This window comes from Lathamus discolor, chromosome 14, assembly GCF_037157495.1.
Source record: "Lathamus discolor isolate bLatDis1 chromosome 14, bLatDis1.hap1, whole genome shotgun sequence".
In the NCBI taxonomy this organism is placed as follows: domain Eukaryota; kingdom Metazoa; phylum Chordata; class Aves; order Psittaciformes; family Psittacidae; genus Lathamus; species Lathamus discolor.
The window spans coordinates 11,486,281-11,508,219 of NC_088897.1; the positions used below are offsets into that span (position 1 = coordinate 11,486,281).

The 21,939-nt window shown below is 51.8% G+C and overlaps 2 protein-coding genes across 5 annotated transcripts in view; both read left to right on the plus strand.

Annotated features, from left to right (window-relative positions):
- Positions 1–1,765: 1,765 nt before the first annotated feature.
- On the plus strand, positions 1,766–16,434 carry VEZF1 (vascular endothelial zinc finger 1). 2 transcript variants are annotated; one of them, XM_065694865.1, is made up of 7 exons: positions 1,766–1,853; positions 7,136–7,833; positions 8,556–8,619; positions 9,514–9,697; positions 11,153–11,371; positions 13,577–13,621; positions 14,005–16,434. In XM_065694865.1, exons 1-7 carry the CDS (start codon positions 1,821–1,823, stop codon positions 14,430–14,432), a joined length of 1,671 nt encoding a protein of 556 aa, XP_065550937.1. In that variant the 5' UTR covers positions 1,766–1,820; the 3' UTR covers positions 14,433–16,434. The 2 variants fall into 2 exon arrangements, with proteins under 2 accessions (XP_065550937.1, XP_065550938.1); XM_065694866.1 differs by lacking the exon at positions 13,577–13,621.
- Positions 1,800–21,939, plus strand: part of CUEDC1 (CUE domain containing 1) — a 40,410-nt gene continuing 20,270 nt past the window's right edge. Inside the window, exon 1 of one of the 3 annotated variants that reach the window (XM_065694868.1) lies at positions 1,800–1,853. The gene's annotated coding sequence lies outside the window, so the exon portion shown is untranslated. Of the gene's footprint in view, positions 1,854–20,760; positions 20,901–21,293; positions 21,311–21,939 lie in introns of those variants that run through there. The other 2 variants (XM_065694867.1, XM_065694869.1) reach the window with 2 other exon arrangements.

Below are 21,939 nucleotides of genomic sequence, written 5' to 3' on the forward strand. Positions count from 1 at the left end.
CCCCCCCCAGCGCTGCCCACCGGAGGCATCGGCACCGGGGGCTGCGCGGTGCAGATGGGGTGGGCGAAAGCAATCAGGCTCCGTAGTCCCCCGAGGGACAAGAAGCCGAGGGGGTCAGACGGCTCCGGGAAGCCTCATTCCCACAAACTTCCCCCCGGGAGCACACGGACAAGAAACCCTATTACTGTTCTTTTGAACGCAAACAGAATTTGACGTCACCACTTGACCCTGGCACTGGGACTCAAGGAAAACAGCTTGCACATGGCCAGAGAGGCGTGAAACGACCGCAAGCATCCCGAGCGGAACAACGGCTGCATTGCAACACTCCTGGAAAGCAAAGAAACGCCCGGGGAGGGCTGGGACCCCCAATGGGGCACCGGAGCGGCGCAGCACCGGCGTTAGGGGCTTTGGGACCTGCCTTTGTGTTACCGGTAGCAGGAGACGGGACCAACCCGGCTCCTTGCTGAGGTCGGGCTGTGCGGAAGCCGCTGCAGCGGGCGCGGGTGGTTTCAGTGCTGGCACCGAGGCCTCGCATGCAGCGGGGTCGGCGAGCACGGGATTGAATGGAGCTGGGGGGGGATATATGCATAATAAAGTGCTGTCAGGCTGTTGTCATCTCCCCCCTCGCAGGGACAGCCCTTGTGTGAGCAGGGTTCGGGTGTCAGAACACCCGGTCCTGTTGCCGCAGCCGAGCAGCACCCACCCGTGTTTCCCCTACCCCCGCCGCCCTCCCCGTACATCCCCCATCCTCGGGTGGGCCCCGCATCCTTCCCTGCCCCCGGCAGCACCCAGGAAGCAGGAGGAGCCCTCCCTCCGCAGGGAGCCCAGGGCCCCGTCCTGCGCCTGTCGGGGATGTGCTTGATGTGTGTAAACACGTAATTAACGGTAAGTGTTCACTTAATTGCTTGTGGCTTCCATTTGCATCCGGGCGCCGCGCTGGGGATGCTCCGGTGCGAGGAACCCGGTCAGCTCGGACCCGAATGTCTGCGGGGGGGGGGGGGGGTACAGCCGAGCGGCCCCGGCGGAGCCCGGCTGGAGGCCGCGGGGCCGCGCATCCCGGCTGCCGGTGCGGAGGGAGCCCCGAGCCGACCCCGCGGGGGGACCGGGCTCGGCGCGGCCCCGCGATCCCCCCCCCCGCCATCCCCATCCCCATCCCCGCGGGCCCCGGCGGCAGCGGGCGGGGCGGCACCTGCGGGGCCTCCGCCCGCCGCCGTCCCGCACCCGCGGGCGCAGCCGCCCCCCGCCGCCCCCGCGGCTCCCTCCCTGCGCGGCGGGCGGAGGCGGCGGGCGGGGACGGAGGGGAGAGGGAGGAGGAGGAGGGCGGCGGGCGGCGCAGGCGGCCCCCGCGGGCCGGGCCGGGCCGGCGGCGGCCCTGGGCAGCTCGGCCGCTCCTCCATCTTCTCTCGCCACAGCTCGCCTCGGCTTCCCCAGCTCGGGACCGGCCCATTGCCAGCCCCGCGGGGGGGGCGGCCGGCCCTCCGCGCCGCCCCGGCCCCGCCGCCCGTCCCGACACCCCGCCGCTCCGGCCCGGGTCCGCCGCCCGCCCCGAGGTGAGGGGAGCGGCGGGGGCGGCGCCGCGGCGGCCCGGGCCCGCACCGCCCCGCCGGGCCGCCGCGCCGCCGCCTCCCCCCTCTGGGCCGCAGTGGTGCAGCCCGGAGGTTAGCGGAAGCGGCCGCTCGGCGCTGCCATGTTGAGCCGCCGCCGCCGCCGCCGCTTTGTTGTCGGCTCCATGTAGCTGAGGCCCGGGGGAGGGAGGGGGGGGGACCGCGCCGCCGGAGCCGCCGCCGCCGCCGCCCGCCGAGGCCCGGGACGCCCCCGCCATGGAGGCCAACTGGACCGCGTTCCTCTTTCAGGTGAGGCCCCGCGGCGGCCGGCGCTGCCCGCGCCCCCCCCTCCCCTCAGCGGCCGCGGGCGGGCGGCCGCCCGCCGGGCTCCCCGCTAGGCCGGGGCTGTCAGTCAGCGCCGCGCCCGGCCTCCCGCCCGCCTCCCCGCGGCAGGGCCCGCGGCGGGGCCCGGCCCGGCCCGGCCCGGCCCGGAGCGGAGCGGAGCGGAGCGGCCCGCCTGGGGCAGCGGCTGCCCCGGCCCCGCGCCGCCGGCAGCGCTCTTCCCTCCCCGCCCGCCTCCCGGCTGGGCCGCGCTCCGCCGCCGCCCGCGATGCTGCTCCCTGATTTCTCCCTTTCTTTCCTTATTTCTCCCCGCTCGGTGCCTGCCATTTCCCCCAGACAACCTCTTTTTGTTGTTGTTGCTTTGCTTCCCCCCCCCCCCCCCCCCGCCGCCAAAAAGAAAACCAACAATAAAAAGCAGCGCAGCCTTCCACCGCGCTCTGACAAAACCCCGATGGAACAAACAGCGAGAACGCATTAATCCCTCTTTAACCGGCCTGAGTCAGGCCGCTGGCGGGGGAGCTTGTTTTCGTTTAAAACGGGACGCGAGCGGGCCGGATTCGTGTAAAAACGGGCGAAATGCTAACGGTAACGGGCAGGACTAGGGACGGTGGAGCGGGCAACCCCTCCCTTTGCCAACTGAGTCACTGTTTTCCCCCCTTGTGTCTGCGGAGGACTGACTCCGAGACACCGCTGTTTATGTAATTCCGAGGAAAAGGCAGGGTAGCGAGGAGAAAAGGAGGAGGAAAAAAGAAAGCCCGATCCTCCCTTGGCTTTTGTGAGCCGAGCCCTTTCAGGCCGGCTCGTTCTCCGGTGCCTCCTGCTCTTTCGGAGCTTGGAGATGTGTGATTGCCATAGGAGGGAGAGGGGACAAAAATAAGCAGCCCCGCACATCACCTTTGTCAAGGTACAATAATCCCCTTTGCACGTTCCCGGCGGCGGGCACTCGCTCCCTGTCCTCCTCGGGCTTAATCCCAAACCCGCCCCGTGACACGAGTTCGAAAGCCTGAGTTGAATGAATAAATCCGCCGAGAGCGAGCACCGTTCCTTCGGAGAGGGGAAAAATCGTTCCCTTGCGAGCACCGAGGGATGAGTCACTCGCTCGGGTGCTCTTGCCTCCAAAACCACGCCGGGAATGTACCCGGGGAGCCGGTACCGGGAGCTGGGTTTTCCGCCTTTTCGCCATGGGTGATGCCATCGAGTTTGGCTGAGGGCTGGCGAATTATTCCTCACTCTAGTGGGCAGTTGTGATTCGCACGTAGGAAACTTCACGCTAAGAAGTTAATCTCCTTAGTTTAGGGCCATCTCCCTCCGAGTTGGGGCTGCTTTTATCGCCTTGCTGCCTCCCAGCTGAGCCTTTCCCAGGCTGGCAGCGGGGCGTTGCAGGAGCCTCCGTTAAGAAACGCCGAGTAATGCTTTTAAGTACGTGTCCAGCTTCTTCCTGCTCCTCTTGATGCTGGAGGAGGGTTCTGCCTTTTGCAATAGCGGTGCCGCACTTGGATTTAGGAGTAGGATTTGCTGCTTCTAATTAAGGAGGCGGCAGCTCGCTTTCCTAACGTGCTCAGCTCGGTGCGACTTGGAAGCATCTTCGTAAAGCCGTGGCACAGAAGTTTTCCTCTGACTCCTTTATTTTTGCCCCAAAGAATAAAGCGTTAAGACCTTGGAATAATGTTGGGTATCGTTTCTTGAATCATTTTGGTCTAACTAACGATGTAGGGTGCGAGCATCCTAATGCACCGGGCAGCAAACGCTGGTAAGACAACTCCTGGTGGGAGTTTAGTTCTCCTCCTTGCTCACCAGCAGCCTGTCAGCCGCGATCCAACTGGGATTAGTTAAAACTAGCAGGAAAAAGTGGATTTAAAAGCCCTTCCCGGCCCCTCCTCGGTGTTGGTTAAATAACAAATGCCAGTGACTGAATAAACCCCTCATTCTTCTAGGGGGCTTTTAGCACGCTCCAGCTGTGACAGGACTTCTCAGGGACAGCTCGAGGCACTGTGTGTAGAGTTGTAATTCTTAGCTAAATGTGTTTGGAGGAGGCTTCGATGCCTTAATTCGAGCCTTGGCGGCGATGGGATGCGCGGCTGTAAATTGCTCCTTCCAAATAAAGTTGCCTGATTGTGTTTAGGTGGCGTTCTGATGACTTGTAGCTCTCTCTTGAAAGGCTGCGCTACTGAGTAAGCGGTTCTTGTTTGGAGCGGTTCTCGTTGGGATCTTAATAGTGCCTGAAATGCTCATTTTGAAACCCACTTCAAGTATCTGCTGGGGAAAGTGAAAGTTGTATCTGTTAATGTGAGGAGGACTCATCCATCAAGCAGAGCGCTCGAGATATGACTCATGCTAATTTGTTGCTCTCACATTAAGGCTGGAGCGCGAAAAAAATGTTCGCCTCTGGCATTGGAAGTTCACAATGCCACATCCTAGCACTGCGGGTCAGGAATTACAGCTCTCTGGTGTTTACTGCCCCCCAAGGAAAGCACAAATCAGTGCTAGGACCAGGGGCGCTTGGCCTGGGCCATCCGAGTATCACAGAACTCTTGACTTGACGTGAATGCTGGGTCGAGCAAAGCCGGGTCTGTGCCTGGAGAGGGATCACTTGCCAGGGGCGTGCAGCAGGTGCCGGCTCCCTTCTGGAGCAGGGAGTGAAACAAATACTGCCTGATCCTTTGCTAAAAGGCTTTGATGCTGCAGCCCTCGGGAAGGGAGGAATACTGCTTGTTGCAAACAGGGGTTGTTAGGAAGACAGCCCTGCTAATAGCGCTGGCTATCTGGGAACCAAGATAAGCAGACTTATATAAGCAGCGGCTCCGTAGCCTGTAGCCTTATGAATATACATTGTTTTATGGCTCCCATCCGGATCGGTTCCGTTGCAATAAGTGCATCGTTACCGTCAAGTGCTGACGGTTCTTCAAGGCTTAAAAATATCCATAAACTGCGTAAGTTTGAACCTTGTCCAAAGGATTTGGGCTCGCTATTATCCGATCTGCTAGCTCTGCCTTTGAAACTGTATCTCTGGAGCTATCCTTAGGTGCTCTTAAGTGTCTTCTGATGCAGTTTAACAACATTGTCTAACGCTTATTTCAAGTCGGCTGTAAAACATCTCAGATTTTCTAGTTTTTAAATTAAAATTGTCTTTTAAGTACACAACTTGCTTAACAGTGTGCTTTCAATGTGTGTCGTGCATACTGGTTTTATGCAACGTAGTTGTCTCAATGGCTGTGTAAAAACATGCAAAAGGAGCGGTTGGAACTCCACGTTTGCCACTGAAGTCAGGCAGGAGTCTTAGTGGAGATGCTGGAGTCTGGACCATGCTGGTTCCAGGAGAGCTCTGCATTCGGCTCCTCAGCAATCACAAAGCAGCCCCTGAGGCTGTTGTTTGAGGTGGCTGCTGTGGCCAGGCCCAGTGTGGTAATTCTCAACCTACCTGTTGCATCCTGAGCTCCGGCGCGGATGGGATCCAACCGGACAGGCTGGCCTGGCTCCTGCCGAGTCCTGCACGTTGTCACACCAAATCCAGGCTTTCTCCCGTGAGCCCTTTTCCTGTCAGATAGGCTTGGAGTGTTAGGGAGCACGTATTCACACCCACGTGGGTCAGTGTTTGTGTCCACCGGTGGCTTCTATCCAAAGATCACCGGCATGGTGCTCCTGAAAAGTGAGTGGCTCGAATGCTGCAGGGCCCGAGCGGTGGCAGGAGGAGGTGGGACCCCCCCCTGCAGCCAGGGGGGAGCCGCACTGAGGTGCTGTAGTTGCTGCTGCAGTCGGGAGAGGCAAAGCATCCAGAGCTTGGATGTAACTAAGAATAAAGTCCCCAAGTGAGCTCCTGGAGGTACTGACTTCTCCAGAGGACGTGATGGAATGGATTCCCGTAGGAAGAGTATTAGCAGGAGCGTGGTTTGTAACGCTGCCCGTCCTGAACTGCTGTAAAAGGAGACAGGTTGGGGGGCACGAGCCAGCGCAGTGTTACTCAGCTCTGACAGCCTCGAGTCATGTTATTTTGCGAAGGAAACCGTAGGGAAGAAGTCCTGGAAGGCTGCAGCACTGATCCAGTGGGAATGCAAGTTTCCCCAAACTCAGCTTCAGCCCTGGCATGCTGCGTTAATAACGAGACTGATTTAAAACTGGTCTGATGAGACCGAGGCACATCTTGAATACAGATGCGCTTAAACTGGCTTAGGGTGCTAGAGTGATTTATTTTAATGCTCCATTAGGCTGAATTGGTTTGTGTGGTTTCTAAACCACTTTAAAATTGTATCTGCTAGGGTTTTGTCCTAGTCTGACTGGAGGAGTTTTAATCACCGTGTTTTCTGCCTTAGAATAAACAGCCTCGGAATACAAGCGGTGTGTAGGACAGCCTGTAGCAGCATAGGCTGCAGCTCAGCTGAGCGGGGGATCCCCTTCTGTCTCTTCCCTTTAGCTTCTCCCACTGATTCCGTAGTTCACAGTCAGTTGGTACTGGCTGTTTTGAAACAGTTCTCAGGGCTGCTTTTTCCCCCAACGCCCCCAACTGTGTTCTCCAGCATCTCTAGATATCTACAGTGCTCATCGATTAGCTCCTCCTCCTATCACACAGTAGCAGCTGATGAAGAGAAAAAGGACATGTCACTATCCTCATTCGTTTCCAGATGCAAAGAGCACGGTGTTCAGTGTATAAATGCGATGGGAACCTGCTAAGTATAGCAATGTGGCTTGAGACAGCCCTGGATTCAAGCTGCTTTGGTTCAGTGCTGGCGCACCAGTATGAGCCCGCTGGTTAAATAAGACGCCTTAGCGCATCCCGGCTCCCTGTGGCTGCAGTTTGATTCTCAGTGTGCACTAAGCTCGGCTTAAAGGTGGGGCATTATTTTGCAACTCCTGTCAGTACATTCATAAGCTCCAAAGATAGTCCCAAGGTGGCATCTGATACGATCGCTAGCAAAACAAGTTATCTGTTATGTAAAGATCAAATGCTGTGTTAGGAAAAGATCTGACAAGCGCCTCCTTGTTTTCCATAGGAAGTGTTGCCCTCCGGAAACTTATTAATTATTTGCTTGTTCTGATGTGTGCCATCCCTCCGCTTGCCACAGAACCTGCACAGCCAATGCATGTACAGCGTGAGCGGGTTTATTCTTGTCCAAAACCAGAGTTCTGTTCCCTTTTCCAGTTGTTACTTCGATGGCTTTTGGTGTAGAATGCGCTTTCCTGTAGGCTGTAAATGTTCTCACCGTGTCAGAGCGAGCACCCGTCAATAGAATTTAAGTGTGAATGTTTGGTTTTAGGCACACGAAGCCTCACATCACCAACAGCAGGCAGCACAGAACAGTTTGTTGCCTCTCCTGAGCTCTGCTGTTGAGCCACCCGATCAGAAGCCGATTCTGCCCTTACCAATAACGCAGAAACCTCAGCCTGCACCAGAAACATTAAAGGATGCTATTGTTGGGATTAAAAAGGAAAAACCTAAAACCTCCTTTGTGTGCACTTACTGCAGCAAAGCTTTCAGGGACAGCTACCATTTGAGGCGTCACGAGTCCTGCCACACAGGGATAAAGTTAGTGTCACGGCCAAAGAAAACTCCCACCACAATGGTGCCCCTTATCTCCACCATCGCTGGTGACAACAGCCGAAGTTCACTGGTGTCGACTATCGCAGGCATCCTGTCCACAGTCACTACGTCTTCCTCTGCCACCAACCCCAGCAGTAGTGCCGGCGCGACGGCCATGGCGGTGACTCAGACAGCCAAGAAGCCCAGCAAGCCCGTTAAGAAGAACCACGCTTGTGAGATGTGTGGAAAGGCCTTCAGGGATGTCTACCACCTCAACCGGCACAAGCTGTCCCACTCAGATGAAAAACCCTTTGAATGTCCCATTTGCAATCAGCGCTTCAAGAGGAAGGACCGCATGACCTACCACGTGAGGTCCCACGAAGGTGGCATCACGAAACCCTACACCTGTGGTGTTTGTGGAAAAGGCTTCTCGAGGTACCATGTAGAAAATCCCAGGCGAGCTCAAGTATTGGCTTTTCATAACCAAGAAGGGTTAAGCTATCATAGCGAGGGGCTAGGAGAACCAGACATCTTAGAAGATTGGTGAGGGGATAAAGAGCCTTGTTTACCTCTAGGGTGTGGGTCTTGCTCTGAGCCAAAAGTGCTCGTTCTTTTGGGGGAGTGTTTTAAAATGATCTTGTGACCTCATCCAGGTCCATAGGACGCGTGTCCACGTCACTGATGGGTGTCACGGAGCCCCTCGACCGGCCTTTGCAGAGGCCAGTGGCTGGATGAGGCACAGCAGGCAAACTGCCTCCTTGTCTGGTAGCAGGGTTGAGGTGTACTGGCAGAGCAGTGCGGGGGAGCTTGCATTGCTGCTGGCTGTATTTACACCCGTGCTTGTGACAGAGAGAAAGCTTCGACCTTTTAGAGCCGTTGCTCTGTCACCTTTACACAGGGTACGACCAAACGTACCATTTTCAGGTGGGTTAAGAGGAGCGTGGTTAAGTTTTACACAGCAGGCTGGGTCTCAGCGTAACCGTGTGTTACTCTAGCTGAAAGCCACTGCGCTGGGGAGGGGATGTATTTATTCGTGCTGTGCAGAGGGGGTGGGCTGCAAGGGGTCACCAGCAGTGTTCAGCACCGCTAGCCCCCGTGTCCTTACTATGTATTTGTAACAGTATGCATTCTCTTCTCTGTTCCTCTCTTGTTTGCAGGCCTGATCATTTAAGCTGTCACGTTAAACATGTTCACTCAACAGAGAGACCCTTCAAATGCCAAGTAAGGGCTAAAGTGATTTGTTAAGAACAATGCCTTATTGTAACGTTAGCATCTCAGGTGAATAATCTTTCCAGAACTGTATTTGCTCCTGGACTGTTCGTTGACAAGGAAGTTTAGGAGTAAAGTTACATCTGCCTTACGTACCATCAGCGCTGTGGTTCTGATGAAGTGTAGATGCAGTTTAAGAGGTTGCTGCGGCTACTTTTCAGGGAGATGAGAGGCTTTTTGCTTTCTTGGAGAACAACATAGGTGCTCTGTTTTAAGATGCGCTTAACTTAGCAGTAGGATTGTAACAGCATCCTCAGCTCAGTGCTGATTATTGGAGTCATGTGTGCAGTGTGTTTCTCAGCATGTTTCAATTATGTTCCTCGCTATATCCGTGTAAAATGGGTTGGAATAGTTGGTTCTGGGTCCGTTACTTTGATGGGAGGTGAGGGCAAGTTGGTGTAAGTTGATGACTGAGTCTAAGAGAAGAAAACTTGACTGCCCTGGAACAATTAACTGTTTTGCTTGGAATAGCCATGCTTGTTCCAACCTGTGTTTTAGTGACTCATCGCATTAAATAAAAGCCTTGTGTAAAAGGAATAGCGTTAGTAGAAGGTTTCATTTCCTTGTTCTGATTTGGATAGGAACAAACGTAATTGAGCAATTGAGGGTATCAGGTTCATATTTGTACAGTTAAATTGTATCAAAACCCAACTTTGCCTGTTCTAGGCTTTGTTTATAAGATACCTCTTGTTATGGTAGGTAAAGCAACCACTGTTTAAAGACAGTTCAAGTAGCACAGAGTGTGATTTTTGCACGTACGAGGTAAACCAGCCTTATGGTGGGCATGTAATTCATACTGTAACGATGCTGTCTGCACTTCAAGTGTAACTGTTGTCCTCTATATAGACGTGCACTGCTGCCTTTGCCACCAAAGACAGACTGCGGACACACATGGTGCGCCATGAAGGAAAGGTATCGTGTAATATCTGTGGTAAACTTCTGAGTGCAGCATATATCACCAGCCACTTAAAGACACACGGGCAGAGCCAAAGTATCAACTGTAATACCTGTAAACAAGGCATCAATAAAAGTAGGTGAACGTTTTAAAAACATTTCTAATAACAGTGTGTTTGCAAAGGGAATTGCCTTTGGTGACGTTAAAATGCCAAAACGCACCCCTCAGTCCTCGGGGTGCGTTTTAATAGGTGTGAATGCTCTATTCACACCTATTAAAAATAGATGTTTGATAACAGAATCTTCTTCTGCTCAAGAATTGGCTTGTGTGGAATTGGTTTGCTGCTAGAATGTGCTCTTATCCCTGCAACTTGTGAGGGTAACCCAGCTCTTTGAGCAACAGAGTTCCCAGGTTTTCTCGGTTTCTAAGTACTTGCTGAACCGTACAGGCCTAAAAGTCCAGCAGATAATTCTGGAGAGTTTAGGATGTTTCAGAGCTGCTAAGATCTGGCAAGTTTCAGGTGTGAAGCCTCCCCTAAAGCCCCTCAAAAGCAGGAGAAAGATTTCTGTGCTTTCTCCAAGCTTTGACCCTTTGGGTTCGATGATTCCTCCCTCTGGCATTAACTGTCAGGAAAAGCATTTAAATCCAGCCCTGAAATGTTTTGAGCATTAATGGCATTTGCCTGGTGGTGTGCAGGAGTTCAGATGGGATGCTTGTAATAGTTCCTTCTAGTCTTAAAGTCTGTGGAGGTGCTGAAGCCTGAACCTGGGAGTGCCTAGTAAGCAAGGAAAGGCTTGATTTTCCCGTCTTCCCTATTAAAATACCTGTAACTTAAGTTAACCTGCGTGGTTAATGATACAGAATGGGTTTTCAGAGGAATCCAGAGGGAGAAGTAAGGATTGTCTTTGGAAACTTTGTCCTTGAAGCCTTTTAAACGGTATTAATTTACAACATCTTTTCAGTGCCTGTTACTCCTGGCTAATTTGAAGGTCCCGGGAATGTCTGAAATGCCTGATGGTTGAGCTTAACACAAAATTTGGGTGTGAAGTATTTTTCAAGGTATAGGGTTACAGCTCTGGCTTCCCAAGCCAGTTTGGGGCTGCTTGGCCAGTTCACATGAGGCATTTACAGCAGTTGTTAGAGGTGGGAATGATGAGCTGTTGGGCGGCCAGAGAGTAGTAACGCGCTGTTCTGTGATGTAAAGGTAAACTGAAAGTTTGAGGTCATACTTGGAATAACAAGTTAAAAGGCCTTTTTCTTTCAAAAGCTGAGATTTAGAACCAGTGCAGTTGGCTCAGCAGCTCAAATTCTAGAGCCTGGAGACTTTTCTTCCATTCTTCCTAAAATGCAAACAAAATAATCAGAAAGGAAGTCAAAGCAGATGTTCCCGACTTGCACTTTGTGTTTTAGCTCTTGGAAAAGTAGTTTTCTAAAGCACAGAATTAATTATGTGGTTTTAAGCACCTTTGATTTTTGCTCTTGGAATCCTGTGAGATTCCACACGCTCTTTATGGAAGCAGCCTTTGTGATGTCAGCAGAAAACAGAGTAACTTTTCAAGGTGAATTTGTGTTCTTACTTAATTGGCATAGCATGCATGAGTGAAGAGACCAGCAATCAGAAGCAGCAACAGCAGCAGCAGCAACAGCAACAACAACAGCAGCAGCAGCAGCAGCAACAGCAACAACAACAGCAACAACAACAGCAGCAGCAGCAACAGCAGCAGCAGCAGCAGCATGTAACAAGTTGGCCCGGAAAGCAGGTAGAGACCCTGAGATTATGGGAAGAGGCCGTCAAAGCAAGGAAGAAAGGTAAAACAAACCAGTACTTACAGTCTTGGCTTTGTAAGATATTGGAGTTGATAGTTCTATAGGGAGTTTAAGATGTCAGAAAAGGATGCCTTACATGAACGTTCCGTTCTTAGTAATAGCTAGAAGCTAGCAGGAGGATAACATGGCCAAAATTACCCTGTTGTAAATGAACTCCTTATTACCCGCTTCCCTTTGGTCTGTGTGCATAGCAGTCATCATTATAAAGGGATGCTTGTGTCTGCTCCAAGGCAAGAGTGTGTTTTTTATCCTTGCATGTGGTTTTCAGCTGTGTTTGTGCATATTTACCAGTTGTTAACTTGTGTGCGTATATATTTATATGTATATACACACATAACACCCTCGGTCGTTGCATCATCATCAGTTTGCATGTGGGTGCTTTCTGTGTCCCTTTCATCGTTTCTCCCCCAGTTTATTCCGTTGGCTTTAGCATCATGTAACTGCCTTTGCAGAAGGTTTTCTAGAACACATTATTTGTTTGTTTGGGGTATTTTTCGCTTCTTTTAATTACAGAACTAACTCATAAGCGATCCCATTCGTCATTATCGCTAGCTCACAGCTTACATATATGTGTGCTGCTGCCATTGCAGTTGAATGGCTTCCCGTTGTTGGTCAGTGTGTCAGTTTGTGTCAAAGAATAGGTTGCTTCAGTTTAGTGTAGGAGTTCAGTAGCTTAAAGTCTTCAGTTACTGCTTTCTTACTCTTTCACAACAGTTTGATTTCTAATGCCTATCTGTGACTCTCCTTTTAGAAGGAATTCCTAGCCACCGCTTGCTGCTTTCGCTAGCTGTTCTAGTAATAAATGTTACTGACTCACCTTGTCTTTTCTTTTCTCCTAAGCTTACTTTCAGTATCTTCAGTCTTTTTTTCTTTTCTAGGTCTTGTTTGTGTATTAGGCTGCTTAGCTCCTTTCGCCTCCGTTGTTATTCCAGTTGAATTCTGTGATCAGACAGTGTAGGAACAGCTTCATCCTGTTCAAATGCAGTGATAACAGAAACGTTAAATACCATCAGGCCACTAGATAAGGCAGAAGGGTGTCAGAGTTAGAAAATCTCTGAGAATTTTGGGTTTCTGCTTGTTCCTTCCTATGTCTTGTTCCCTCTTCCTTTCCTGTTCAGATGATTGAATATGCTCTCACAAGAAGAGTGGGTTGGGGCAGACTGGTGGGTGAGGGAGGCGGGTGGGTAGAGGTGCTGTCAGTTGATACGAGCTTAACTGAAGTGGGAAGGGGCACGGGTGGGATGTGTCTTCGCGTGTTACTGTGCTTGGAAGGTGAAGCTAGACCAGACAGCGCCGTGCCTCCGTGCTGCTCTTTCCATGCTGGTTCTCCTGTGCTTGTGCCCCCTGTTGCATTGGCTTTACAACACATTATGAGATACTTTTTTTTAGTCTTAATACGATTTATTTTCACAATTTATTATTATTATTTTTTTTTTTACTCTTTCCCTTCCTTTCCACCCCTCCTAGATACGGACTTTGAAGAACCAACAGTAACCCTTGAATGGGGCTAATGTTGCTTTCAAAGTTAACTCTGTCTTGGTACATTTGTATTGCCCAAGTGGCAAGAGTGGACTCTTTGCTCCTGGCTTACCTCCTGAAACGTGGGTGTAGACTGAGCTTGGTGTCCTACCCTACAAATGTGGAACAAGGCACGGCTTAGAAGTGCTGTGACGTTGATGTAGGGTGTATTTTTGTCGGTTTCTCTAGCACTCATCCCTTCCCTTTACCCGCGTCCACCAACCCGCTTCTGTTTTTGGAGCTTTCTAGTATGGGTAGCCGGCAGGTGGTGCTGATGGATGTGTAGTGATCCCTCCATGTCCTGGACCGCTTCTGCCCGCTCCCCAGTGCCCAGCCCTGCCAGAGCCCCCCCCGTGGCAGCAGGGCCGGGCACTGATCTGCTCCTCGGCTGCTTTGTTCGGCACTTAATTCCTGCTTGCTGCAACACCCAAACCACCCAACCAACCCCAAACCCCACGGAGCAAACCGAGCCGGTGTGGAGCTGGAGCTTATGTGAAAGCTGAGGAGATGCTGGGGGTTGGAAGGTGTACTGGGTAGCCTTGAAAATCGCTAAGTGTGATCAGTGGAGCAGTATTTAGTAGCAATAATTAAGACTGAAATAAGCAGGTAAATATTGAAACGAGCTTTGCTTAATCAGTCCCTAATAATGACTTTTTAAAACCTTCACAGAATGTCAGTTCACCTTTGAGAAGGCTATAGAGTACGTACCATTCGGTATGTACACTCTCTCCTCTATTTATAATGTTCCTCTTGGGAGGATTTCTTTGACTGTACAATACTGTTTTTATGCACATGGAAACCCTCTTTATAAGACAACCTCGCTTGATTTCTCAGGAAAAAAAGATATTGCATTGAAATGAAGTGCATGAGAGTTTGTATTTCTTGTAGGCTATAGAATGTTAACAGTTTTAACTTACTAATAATTCCTAAAGAAAATGATGCCAGAATTTGTACCTGTTCTTGTTTGGGTTTTGTTTTTGTTCTTTTTTCGGTTTTGGTTTTTTTTTTGCCTTTTTATTTATTTTTTTCTTTAAATCTTGTCCATGGTTTTTTTTTATGTGTTAAAACCTTTTTGTCTTTTTATGTCTCATTTTTAGAAGCTGCTAACTTGTGCCAAACCTCCACTGCTGCTACTACGCCTGTGACTCTTACTACTCCATTCAATATAACGTCCTCTGTGGCTTCTGGGACTATCACAAACCCAGTCACAGTGGCAGCTGCAATGAGCATGAGAAGTCCAGTAAATGTATCAAGTGCAGTTAATATATCCAGTCCGATGAACCTAGGGCATCCTGTAACTATAACAAGTCCATTATCCATGACATCTCCATTAACGCTCACCACACCAGTCAATTTACCTACCCCAGTAACCGCTCCAGTGAATATAGCACATCCAGTCACTATAACATCTCCCATGAACCTCCCCACGCCCATGACGTTAGCTGGTCCCTTAAATATAGCCATGAGACCGGTAGAGAGCATGCCTTTCCTGCCCCAGGCCTTGCCCACGTCTCCTCCCTGGTAAAAGAGTTTCTAAACAGTATTAAAAAGGATTAAAATGGAATCCTTACCAGCAGTTCTTTTCTGGGTTTTTGTTTGGGTTTATTCTTATTTCTGTTGCTGGGGTTTTTTTCTTTCATTTTGTTTCGTTTTGGTCTAGTTAATAATAAATTCAGACTAAGACACTGGGGCAACATGCACCATCAGAGACCATAGTAGCATCTTCCCCTGTTGATTTGGCTCGTATGGTTCAACCTTGAGTTTCACTGGAGCACTTGAGTTAACGCAGGTTTTCCCTCTTAGCTGACTGATGCTGAATTAGAGCAGATACTTATTGCCAGAGTTTAAAAAAAAAAAAAAATAACTAAAAAAAAAAACCCCACCAGTTTTATGTTTTATCCCCCAAATTATAACTTAGAGAATTACTTTAATGTAAGCACTAGCAAAGACCCCTCTGTGTGTTTCACAGGGCGGATGGCTAATCTTAACTCGGCAGTTGTTTAAGTTTCTGAGCTAGTGTAGAATCCTTGTCTGTGTTGATGTTTTTTCTTTTAAGGAGTAAATGCATTACAATGTTGTCATTTAAAACAAAAGAAAAATGCATTTTGGAGAAAAATATGCATTTTACCTTTGGGAATATGGTAATTTCAGGCAGCATTCCCTATGGGAAAGGTGATACCAGCTCTGATATGCAAAGCATATGATAACTTATCATTCTAACTTCAACGTATAATAGGGATTGTGACCTGATATTTGGAGATGTAAATATTACCCAACATATTACCCTAAGGGAATAGAGCATTGTAGTCAACATTTTGTTTAAGAAGGCTTATGGTTTGGTGAGAAACAGCCGTGGCTGACAGAAGAGGAGTCGAGATGTATGTAAACATGGTCTCTGAACAGTCAGACCCCTATGGGACTCTTATCTAGGAGCAAAAGGAGTGCTTTGAAACTTATGAAATATTGCTTTAAGCTGGAAGATTCTGGAGGCACTGGGTATGATTTTTATGCCCTCTGCCTCCCAATCAGAGCCTGCTGGTGTTGCAGCAGGGGACAGACGTGTTAGTTGTTCACTAGAAGTTTTGTCTTATATTAAATTGTATACAGTTTTTATTCTAACCACTAACTAGGTAGGATGCCCCTCCAGGACAAGCAGAGAGCGTCTTTTAATTTCTCCCCTATTTCTTAATCAAGTGTTGTGCAGATCTGTTCAACTTTGTAAATATTTGCAAACATCATCATTTTTACGTTACTCTTCTATTGTGTTAACACATTTCTATCAGTTTGTGGGACTTTCTGGGGTGATGGTTTCCACTGTCCAGCCCAGAACTTCTCCACAAATGGTCACACATGTTGAAGCTACATGTGCTTTTTATTTCTTAACCTGTTTATCTGTACATAAAGTAGAAAGCAAGATCTAGGGAAACAGCTATACTTTTTCGACTATCATGTCACATATTCACGTTTTTAAACCTTTGTTTAAAAAGAAAAAACCACCCTAAACCCAAGACTCTACATTAAAAAGACAAATAAAATAAAGCTCACAGTTGAGATGTTTATATCTTAATGAAGTTGAAAGCTACAGAGATTAGAGTGTGTGCATTTTCACAGAGTGCTAGCAGGACTGACTAGTCAAAATGGACTGGCTGCTTCCGTTCCTACCCTGCCGTGTCAGTAACAAGCAGTGATTGCCAGGCTGCTGGCTCAGGTGACAGGTATCTGTATCATTACGTGAAACTGTTCTAGGGGCTTGGACTACATAGTAAAACAACAAAAAAAGAAAAAAACCCACAAAAAAAAAATAGAGCTTAGTGTAAAATAATTTTATAAATGATCTTTTGTACTTTAGGACATCAAATTGTACAACTTTTGTATATATAAAAGCTTAGGAACTTTCTGTTTAGCAGAAAGGAAACACATTCCTACACTTTTAATGTATATGTTTGTTATAATGTCCATGTAAACATATGCCCTATGTTTGTGCCTTTTAATTAGTTTGTCTCAATAAACAAAAATGTAGAGAAGAATATGTAGCTATGACTTTGTTACCACTGTTCTTACTCCAGATGTGTAGAGGTCTTCGTTTTTGCACTGTGTAGAGCATTGCGTGCAGACAGCTGCATGACTTAGGCTGATCCGGCCGGAACGAGGCATGTGAAGGGAATGCACCCCAGGAAAACTCCCTCCTCCCGTAGCGTAGAGCAGCCCGTGCTGGTGGGGCCGTGCATGTTGGGACGTGTAGTTTCCACAGCATCTCTGCTACCCGTGGCAATGACACCAGCTCGCACCAGTTTTACACAGTAGGTGTGTAGCGTTCTGGATGTGGGGACGCTGCAGAGATGACCCTTAGATGATGTTTGGGTGTCCCTGAGCTTAAAACAACCCCCAAGAAGCATTAAAAGCCAAGATGAAAATGTGTACGAGAAGCGGTTATCTATGAATTACTGACAATAAACAGGTGTGAGACTTAATTGTATGTTGTCAATTCCTGGAGCACTGACAGTGGGTCCGTGCAGCCCCGCTGCTGTTATGTATATCCCAGCAGCGTAGCAGTAGAATAAACACATTAAACACCGGCAAGGAGACTTTTCAACATGACAGAGGCTTCCCAAACCACTAAACCACAGTGCTCTTAGCAGGGCATAGGAAAAGGGCTGTTTCCTCTTTTATTTTGTGTTGGTTCTGCTCGAATGTACCTGGTTTATGTCCACAAAGCTACATTAGCTAATTGTCAACCTGTTTCATCTGTACTTGGGTAAACATTTGCTTTGTACTGTGTATAAATGGTTCCGAGGTGTGCTCCTCGGCTGTCTCGACGCGGACATGAATTTCACGTTGTAATGCCATCGTACGAAATACATTTAAGCTGTTTTTTGACACCCCAAAAGCTACCTGGTCAAGTAGTTTATACAGCATGCATGCTACCTTCTAATCGCTGGTTCATCCACAGTCTAACGAGGCGGCTGCTGTCGGGAGACGACGTCTCGTGTCACGACAGCGATGAGCCATTCGCACGGCAGCTCGTGTCGCTGCGGCGCCGGGGAGTTGAGGCTGTAAGCAAATGGTGGATGTGAAGAACAGATGCTCCTGTTACACCGAGTTAGTTGCGATGCAGCTGATGCGCTTAGCCTAGTTTATTTCATGGAAACTTTTAAGCTGGATCTAGTCCAACACCCAGGGAAGCCTACTGCTGCCGGTGATGTGAGTGGCGTTTAGATCCAGCCCGCTCAGGTCTCCGATTGCAGGGAGCTCAATAAGGGGTTTCTTTTTTTTCCTCCTTAAGTTTCCATGAGCAGCCGGCGTTAGGCTTAGCACCGACTGGAAGTTTGGAAGTTGCGTTTTGCCTTGGAAGGATCGGTGCAGTGGAAAGTCAGAGCAGATCAGTGGCACGAGAGCTCGTCCCGCGGGCAAAAGCAGCCACCGGTGCCCGGCTCGGTGCTGGCTCAGCACTGCGGGCAAGTGGGCACAGGGAAGTAAGTATGAGAGCGCAGCCAGCCGTGCTGCGGCAGCTGCGCCGGAGGTGTAGCTCGGGCACGGTGTTGTCTTGGTTTGGAGCACCCCACTGCTTCCAGAGGGTGTCTGGGGGGAGGAGGAATGTGGGATTCGACCTTTTGTGTCTTACCAGTGGGGAGTTACCCCGGGTGTTGCAAAGAGGGAAGATTTCTGTCAAGATCCCGGCTGAGACAGACGTGTTCTCAGTGTGTGAGTTACATTCTGTTTGCCGTTGTTCACAAATAAAGGATTGGGTTTTTTGCCCCCCCACCCTTACAATAACTTTTTCTTGCGAGTTGCAGAAGAAAACCACGTTTTTAACGTGTTTGCATTTGTCCACGAGAGCTTTAAAGAAAAGCAGCAAACCCCAGTAAGCTGTTTGAGCTGCAGCAATCCCAGGTTACATAAAGGGGCCGGGGATTAGCCGGGGGCATTACGGGTGGCGATAAGCCCTCCGAGTTCTGCTTGTTCTTCGCTCACTTGGATTTTAGCAGCAGCCCCTCTGAGCTGTGCTCTCAAGCTGCTTTGGGTTAATTCTGAAGGCGCAGGGTTAGCTTCCCCCCAAAGAACGAAGGAAGGAGAACTTGGGTGTAAAGAACACTTGAAAGCATCCAGTCCACTGCTGTTTTCTTATCTCGGGGTCCCTGGACGGGTTGGGAAGCAAACTGCAGTTCTTCAGTGCTCGATCCTGCCTTGCTCTAATGGTGGCTCAGTTTCTCCATCTCCAAAATAGACATTATGATTTTCAAAAGGCAGCTATTAAAAGCACTTCCAGTTTTTAAATGCCACCGAGGTCTGTCTCGGTGCTTAAGTGGCCCTTTTTTAGCAGTGCTTTTCAGGCTAAGTAGGGAGCGTGGAAAGAAATCTCTTCCTCTCCTAATTGTCAGGCAGAATAAAACCCCATCCCCTTCTACCTGTTCGTGTAACTCCGCATGTTTGTACTCCTTGCTTATCTTTGGATCATTCACTCACAGCTTCCAGAGCAGCCACTGAAGGATGACAGAGGAACTACGTGCTCATTTTAATGTCAAAAATAGCTTTCACCTTTAAGCGCACAAGGCTCGGGGACTGCTTCCTAATCAGAAAAAGAATGCCTGAGCTCCCATTGCGAATCCATTTTACAGCTGTGTTCACATTCGACTGTCAGCCCCTGCTGAAAACCGAGCGCCGAGGTCTTGACCTAGAAACAGCCCTTTTTTGGTATTGCTTTGGAAAAGGTATTCCAGTGCTGGGAGAAGCCGAGCCAGGAGCTCAGGCCCTCATCCCAGGCTGAGAGCCTCGGCAGCGGATCGCTTCCTCGTGCCTTGTGTCTCCCTGAAGCCCAAGTAAAGACTGCTGGGAAAGGTGGGATTATGGTTTACAAAATTAATAGGTTTTTTTTTTTTTGGGGGGGGGGGTCTTCAGGTTTTTGGGGTTAATTTGAATTATTTTCGTCGAAGCCCTGGGGTTTTCTTTAAGGAAACCTAAACCGCTTTTTGACGACAAGATACTTGTAAAGCATTTCAGCGTGGGCATCTGGAATTACTGCTTGTGGCAGAGCCCAGACCTTGGCTTTCCTCACAGAGCATTTCCAGCGGCTACCTCCAAACCCGACCCGTGTAGTAAGAAAACAAGGGGCGTTTTGAGAGCGTGTGGATCCTTTTGTTTTCCAGAGAAGGCAGAGAGATTCCATTCACCTTTTCGCTTGTGCTCCCCGGCTGTCAAGACAAACCCGTTTGTGTTCTGTGTTTTCTGTGCCAGGTTTGTTTCTCAGGGAATTACTGATTCCGTTGGAGCTGGTTGAATTAAAGTCACTATTGTAATTCCTTATAGTTGTGTCTTTCTATTCCCGTTTCTTCTTTACTTCCTAGCGCCATTAGCACCTAAGGCCCATATCTAAGGACAGTAAAGAGACTTGACCAAATCACCCGTTTCCCCCACCCTGCATCAAGCCTGGATCAGGAAAAGAGCTCATTGCAGTCAACAGAGCTCGCTGCAAGGCGCTGTGACACGGGAGAGATGCTCGCCCGCGTTAACTCTGGGAAAGCAAATGAACGCACCGAAAGCCGAAGGTTTGCCTCTGATGTTCTCGCTGGTGTCCGTGTTCCTTGTCAAAGCCTTGCAGAGTGCCAGGCAGGCTCAGGATCGCTCGGCTGCCAGGCATGGACGGCGTGGGGACAAACCTCGGCGTGGAGCCTGTCCTGCGGGAGCTTCGCACCATGCCAAGCGCGTGCTCGGGGCCGTCCTTCCGAGCTGGGTACCGGGAGCTGCGATGTCCCGAAGGGTCTGGAAGCGGGGAGGGAAGCGGAGGGCCTGACCGCTGCCGTGTGCGGTGCCCGCAGAACGGGAAGCGTTGGCCCGGTGTAAACCGGCTCCCGTGATTCGTAAGCGGAGCTCGGTCCGCGGCCTGGGCTGTGCTGCGGGATGGCTGCGAGCTGCCAGGCGCTGGCCACCGGGGACGGCTGCTTTCTGCCTGCGGTCCGAGTGATGCTCTCTTAGGGTCCCCCCCCCTGCAGGCCTGGGGCGTCCTCCCCCTCACCCCGTGCGCGCCCCGCGGTGCGGGTCCGCGCTCCCGGCGGGGCTGCCTCGCTCCACGCCACGTTGGGAAGCCCGGGACCAGCACGGGCATTGCTGGGGACCCCCCCCCCAGCCCCGAGCACCCCGCGGGGGCTCAGGGCACCGGGCGCTCCCGGCCGCTCAGCACCGAAGCGGGCGGACATGGGGGCGAAGCCCAGCCCCGGGGGGGGCACCCGGGCCCCAGCGCCCCCCGCCCGTCCCCGCTGCATTTCGGCCTGGCCGCCGCTAGGCCCCGCTCCCAGCGCCCCCCCCCCGCCCCAACCCCGGGCCTGCCCGGCCCGGCCCCGGCCCCGGCCCCGGCCCCGCCGCGCCGCCCCCAGCTGCCGGGCACGGCCGCCCCCGCCCGCCCGCAGCCACGCACGCCTCGTCCCGGCTCCTGTCCATGGTTCCCGGCGTGAGCGCTGCCCCCGCCGCCGACAGCCCCGCAGCGCGGCGCCCACCGCCGGTAAGGGGGGGCCGGGGCCGGGGCTCTTTGTGCGCCGGGGCCGGGCCGGGCCGGGCTGCGGCGGGCGGGCGGCCTGTGCGGGCCGCGGCCCGGAGCGGCGCCGCGCTGAGCCCGGGCCCCGGCGCTGGGCGCGGGGCTGCGAGCCCCGGCGCGGGGAGCGGGGCGGTGCGGCCGGAGCGGCCTCCAGCGGGGCCCGCGGCCTGGCCCCGCCGCGGCTCCCGGCTCCCGGAGCGGGCACCGGCGGGGCGGGGGGGTCCCGGCCCCGATGCGGGCGGCAGCCGCGGTGAAACCCGTGCGGGCAGGGCCGGGGTCGGTGGTTCCCTGCTGCGGGACGGCGGCCGCTGCCCGGCCCGGCGCCTGGCGGCGCTTCCCGAGGGTCACCCCCGGGCTCGGGGCTCGCTGTGGGCCCGGTAAGGGTGGAGGGCCCGGTCCCAGCGGGCCGCGCCCGGCCCGCGCTGCGAGGGACGCGCACTGCGCCGGTGGAGGGGGCTCCGAGGGCCCCCGGGAGCCCCTGGCCAAGGCGGTGCTGCCGCGCGGGCCCCGGCGGGACGGGAGGGCTCCCTTCTGCGCCTTGGGGAACGGCAGCCGGGTCTCACCTCCTCTCACACCTCCTCCTGCCGCTGCCTCTGACAGCAGGCGTGGGGGCGGATACCCGTGCGGGGCTGGATATGGATATGGATATCTGTGCGGGGATGGATATGGATATGGATATCTGTGCGGGGATGGATATGGATATGGATATCTGTGCAGGGATGGATATGGATATCTGTGCGGGGATGGATATGGATATCTGTGCGGGGCTGGATATGGATATCTGTGCGGGGCTGGATATGGATACCCGTGCGGGGATGGATATGGATATCTGTGCGGGGATGGATATGGATATCTGTGCGGGGCTGGATACGGATACCCGTGCGGGAATGGATATGGATATCTGTGCAGGGATGGATATGGATATCTGTGCGGGGCTGGATATGGATATCTGTGCGGGGATGGATATGGATATCTGTGCGGGGCTGGATACGGATACCCGTGCGGG

Bases quoted from the DNA above. Each gene is read 5' to 3' on its own strand.
- VEZF1 (XM_065694865.1), top strand. From the start codon at position 1,821: ATGGAGGCCAACTGGACCGCGTTCCTCTTTCAG. The intron at 8,620-9,513 runs GTAAGGGCTAAA...TCCTCTATATAG, and splicing joins AGAGACCCTTCAAATGCCAA to ACGTGCACTGCTGCCTTTGC. The intron at 13,622-14,004 runs GTATGTACACTC...TCTCATTTTTAG, and splicing joins TATAGAGTACGTACCATTCG to AAGCTGCTAACTTGTGCCAA.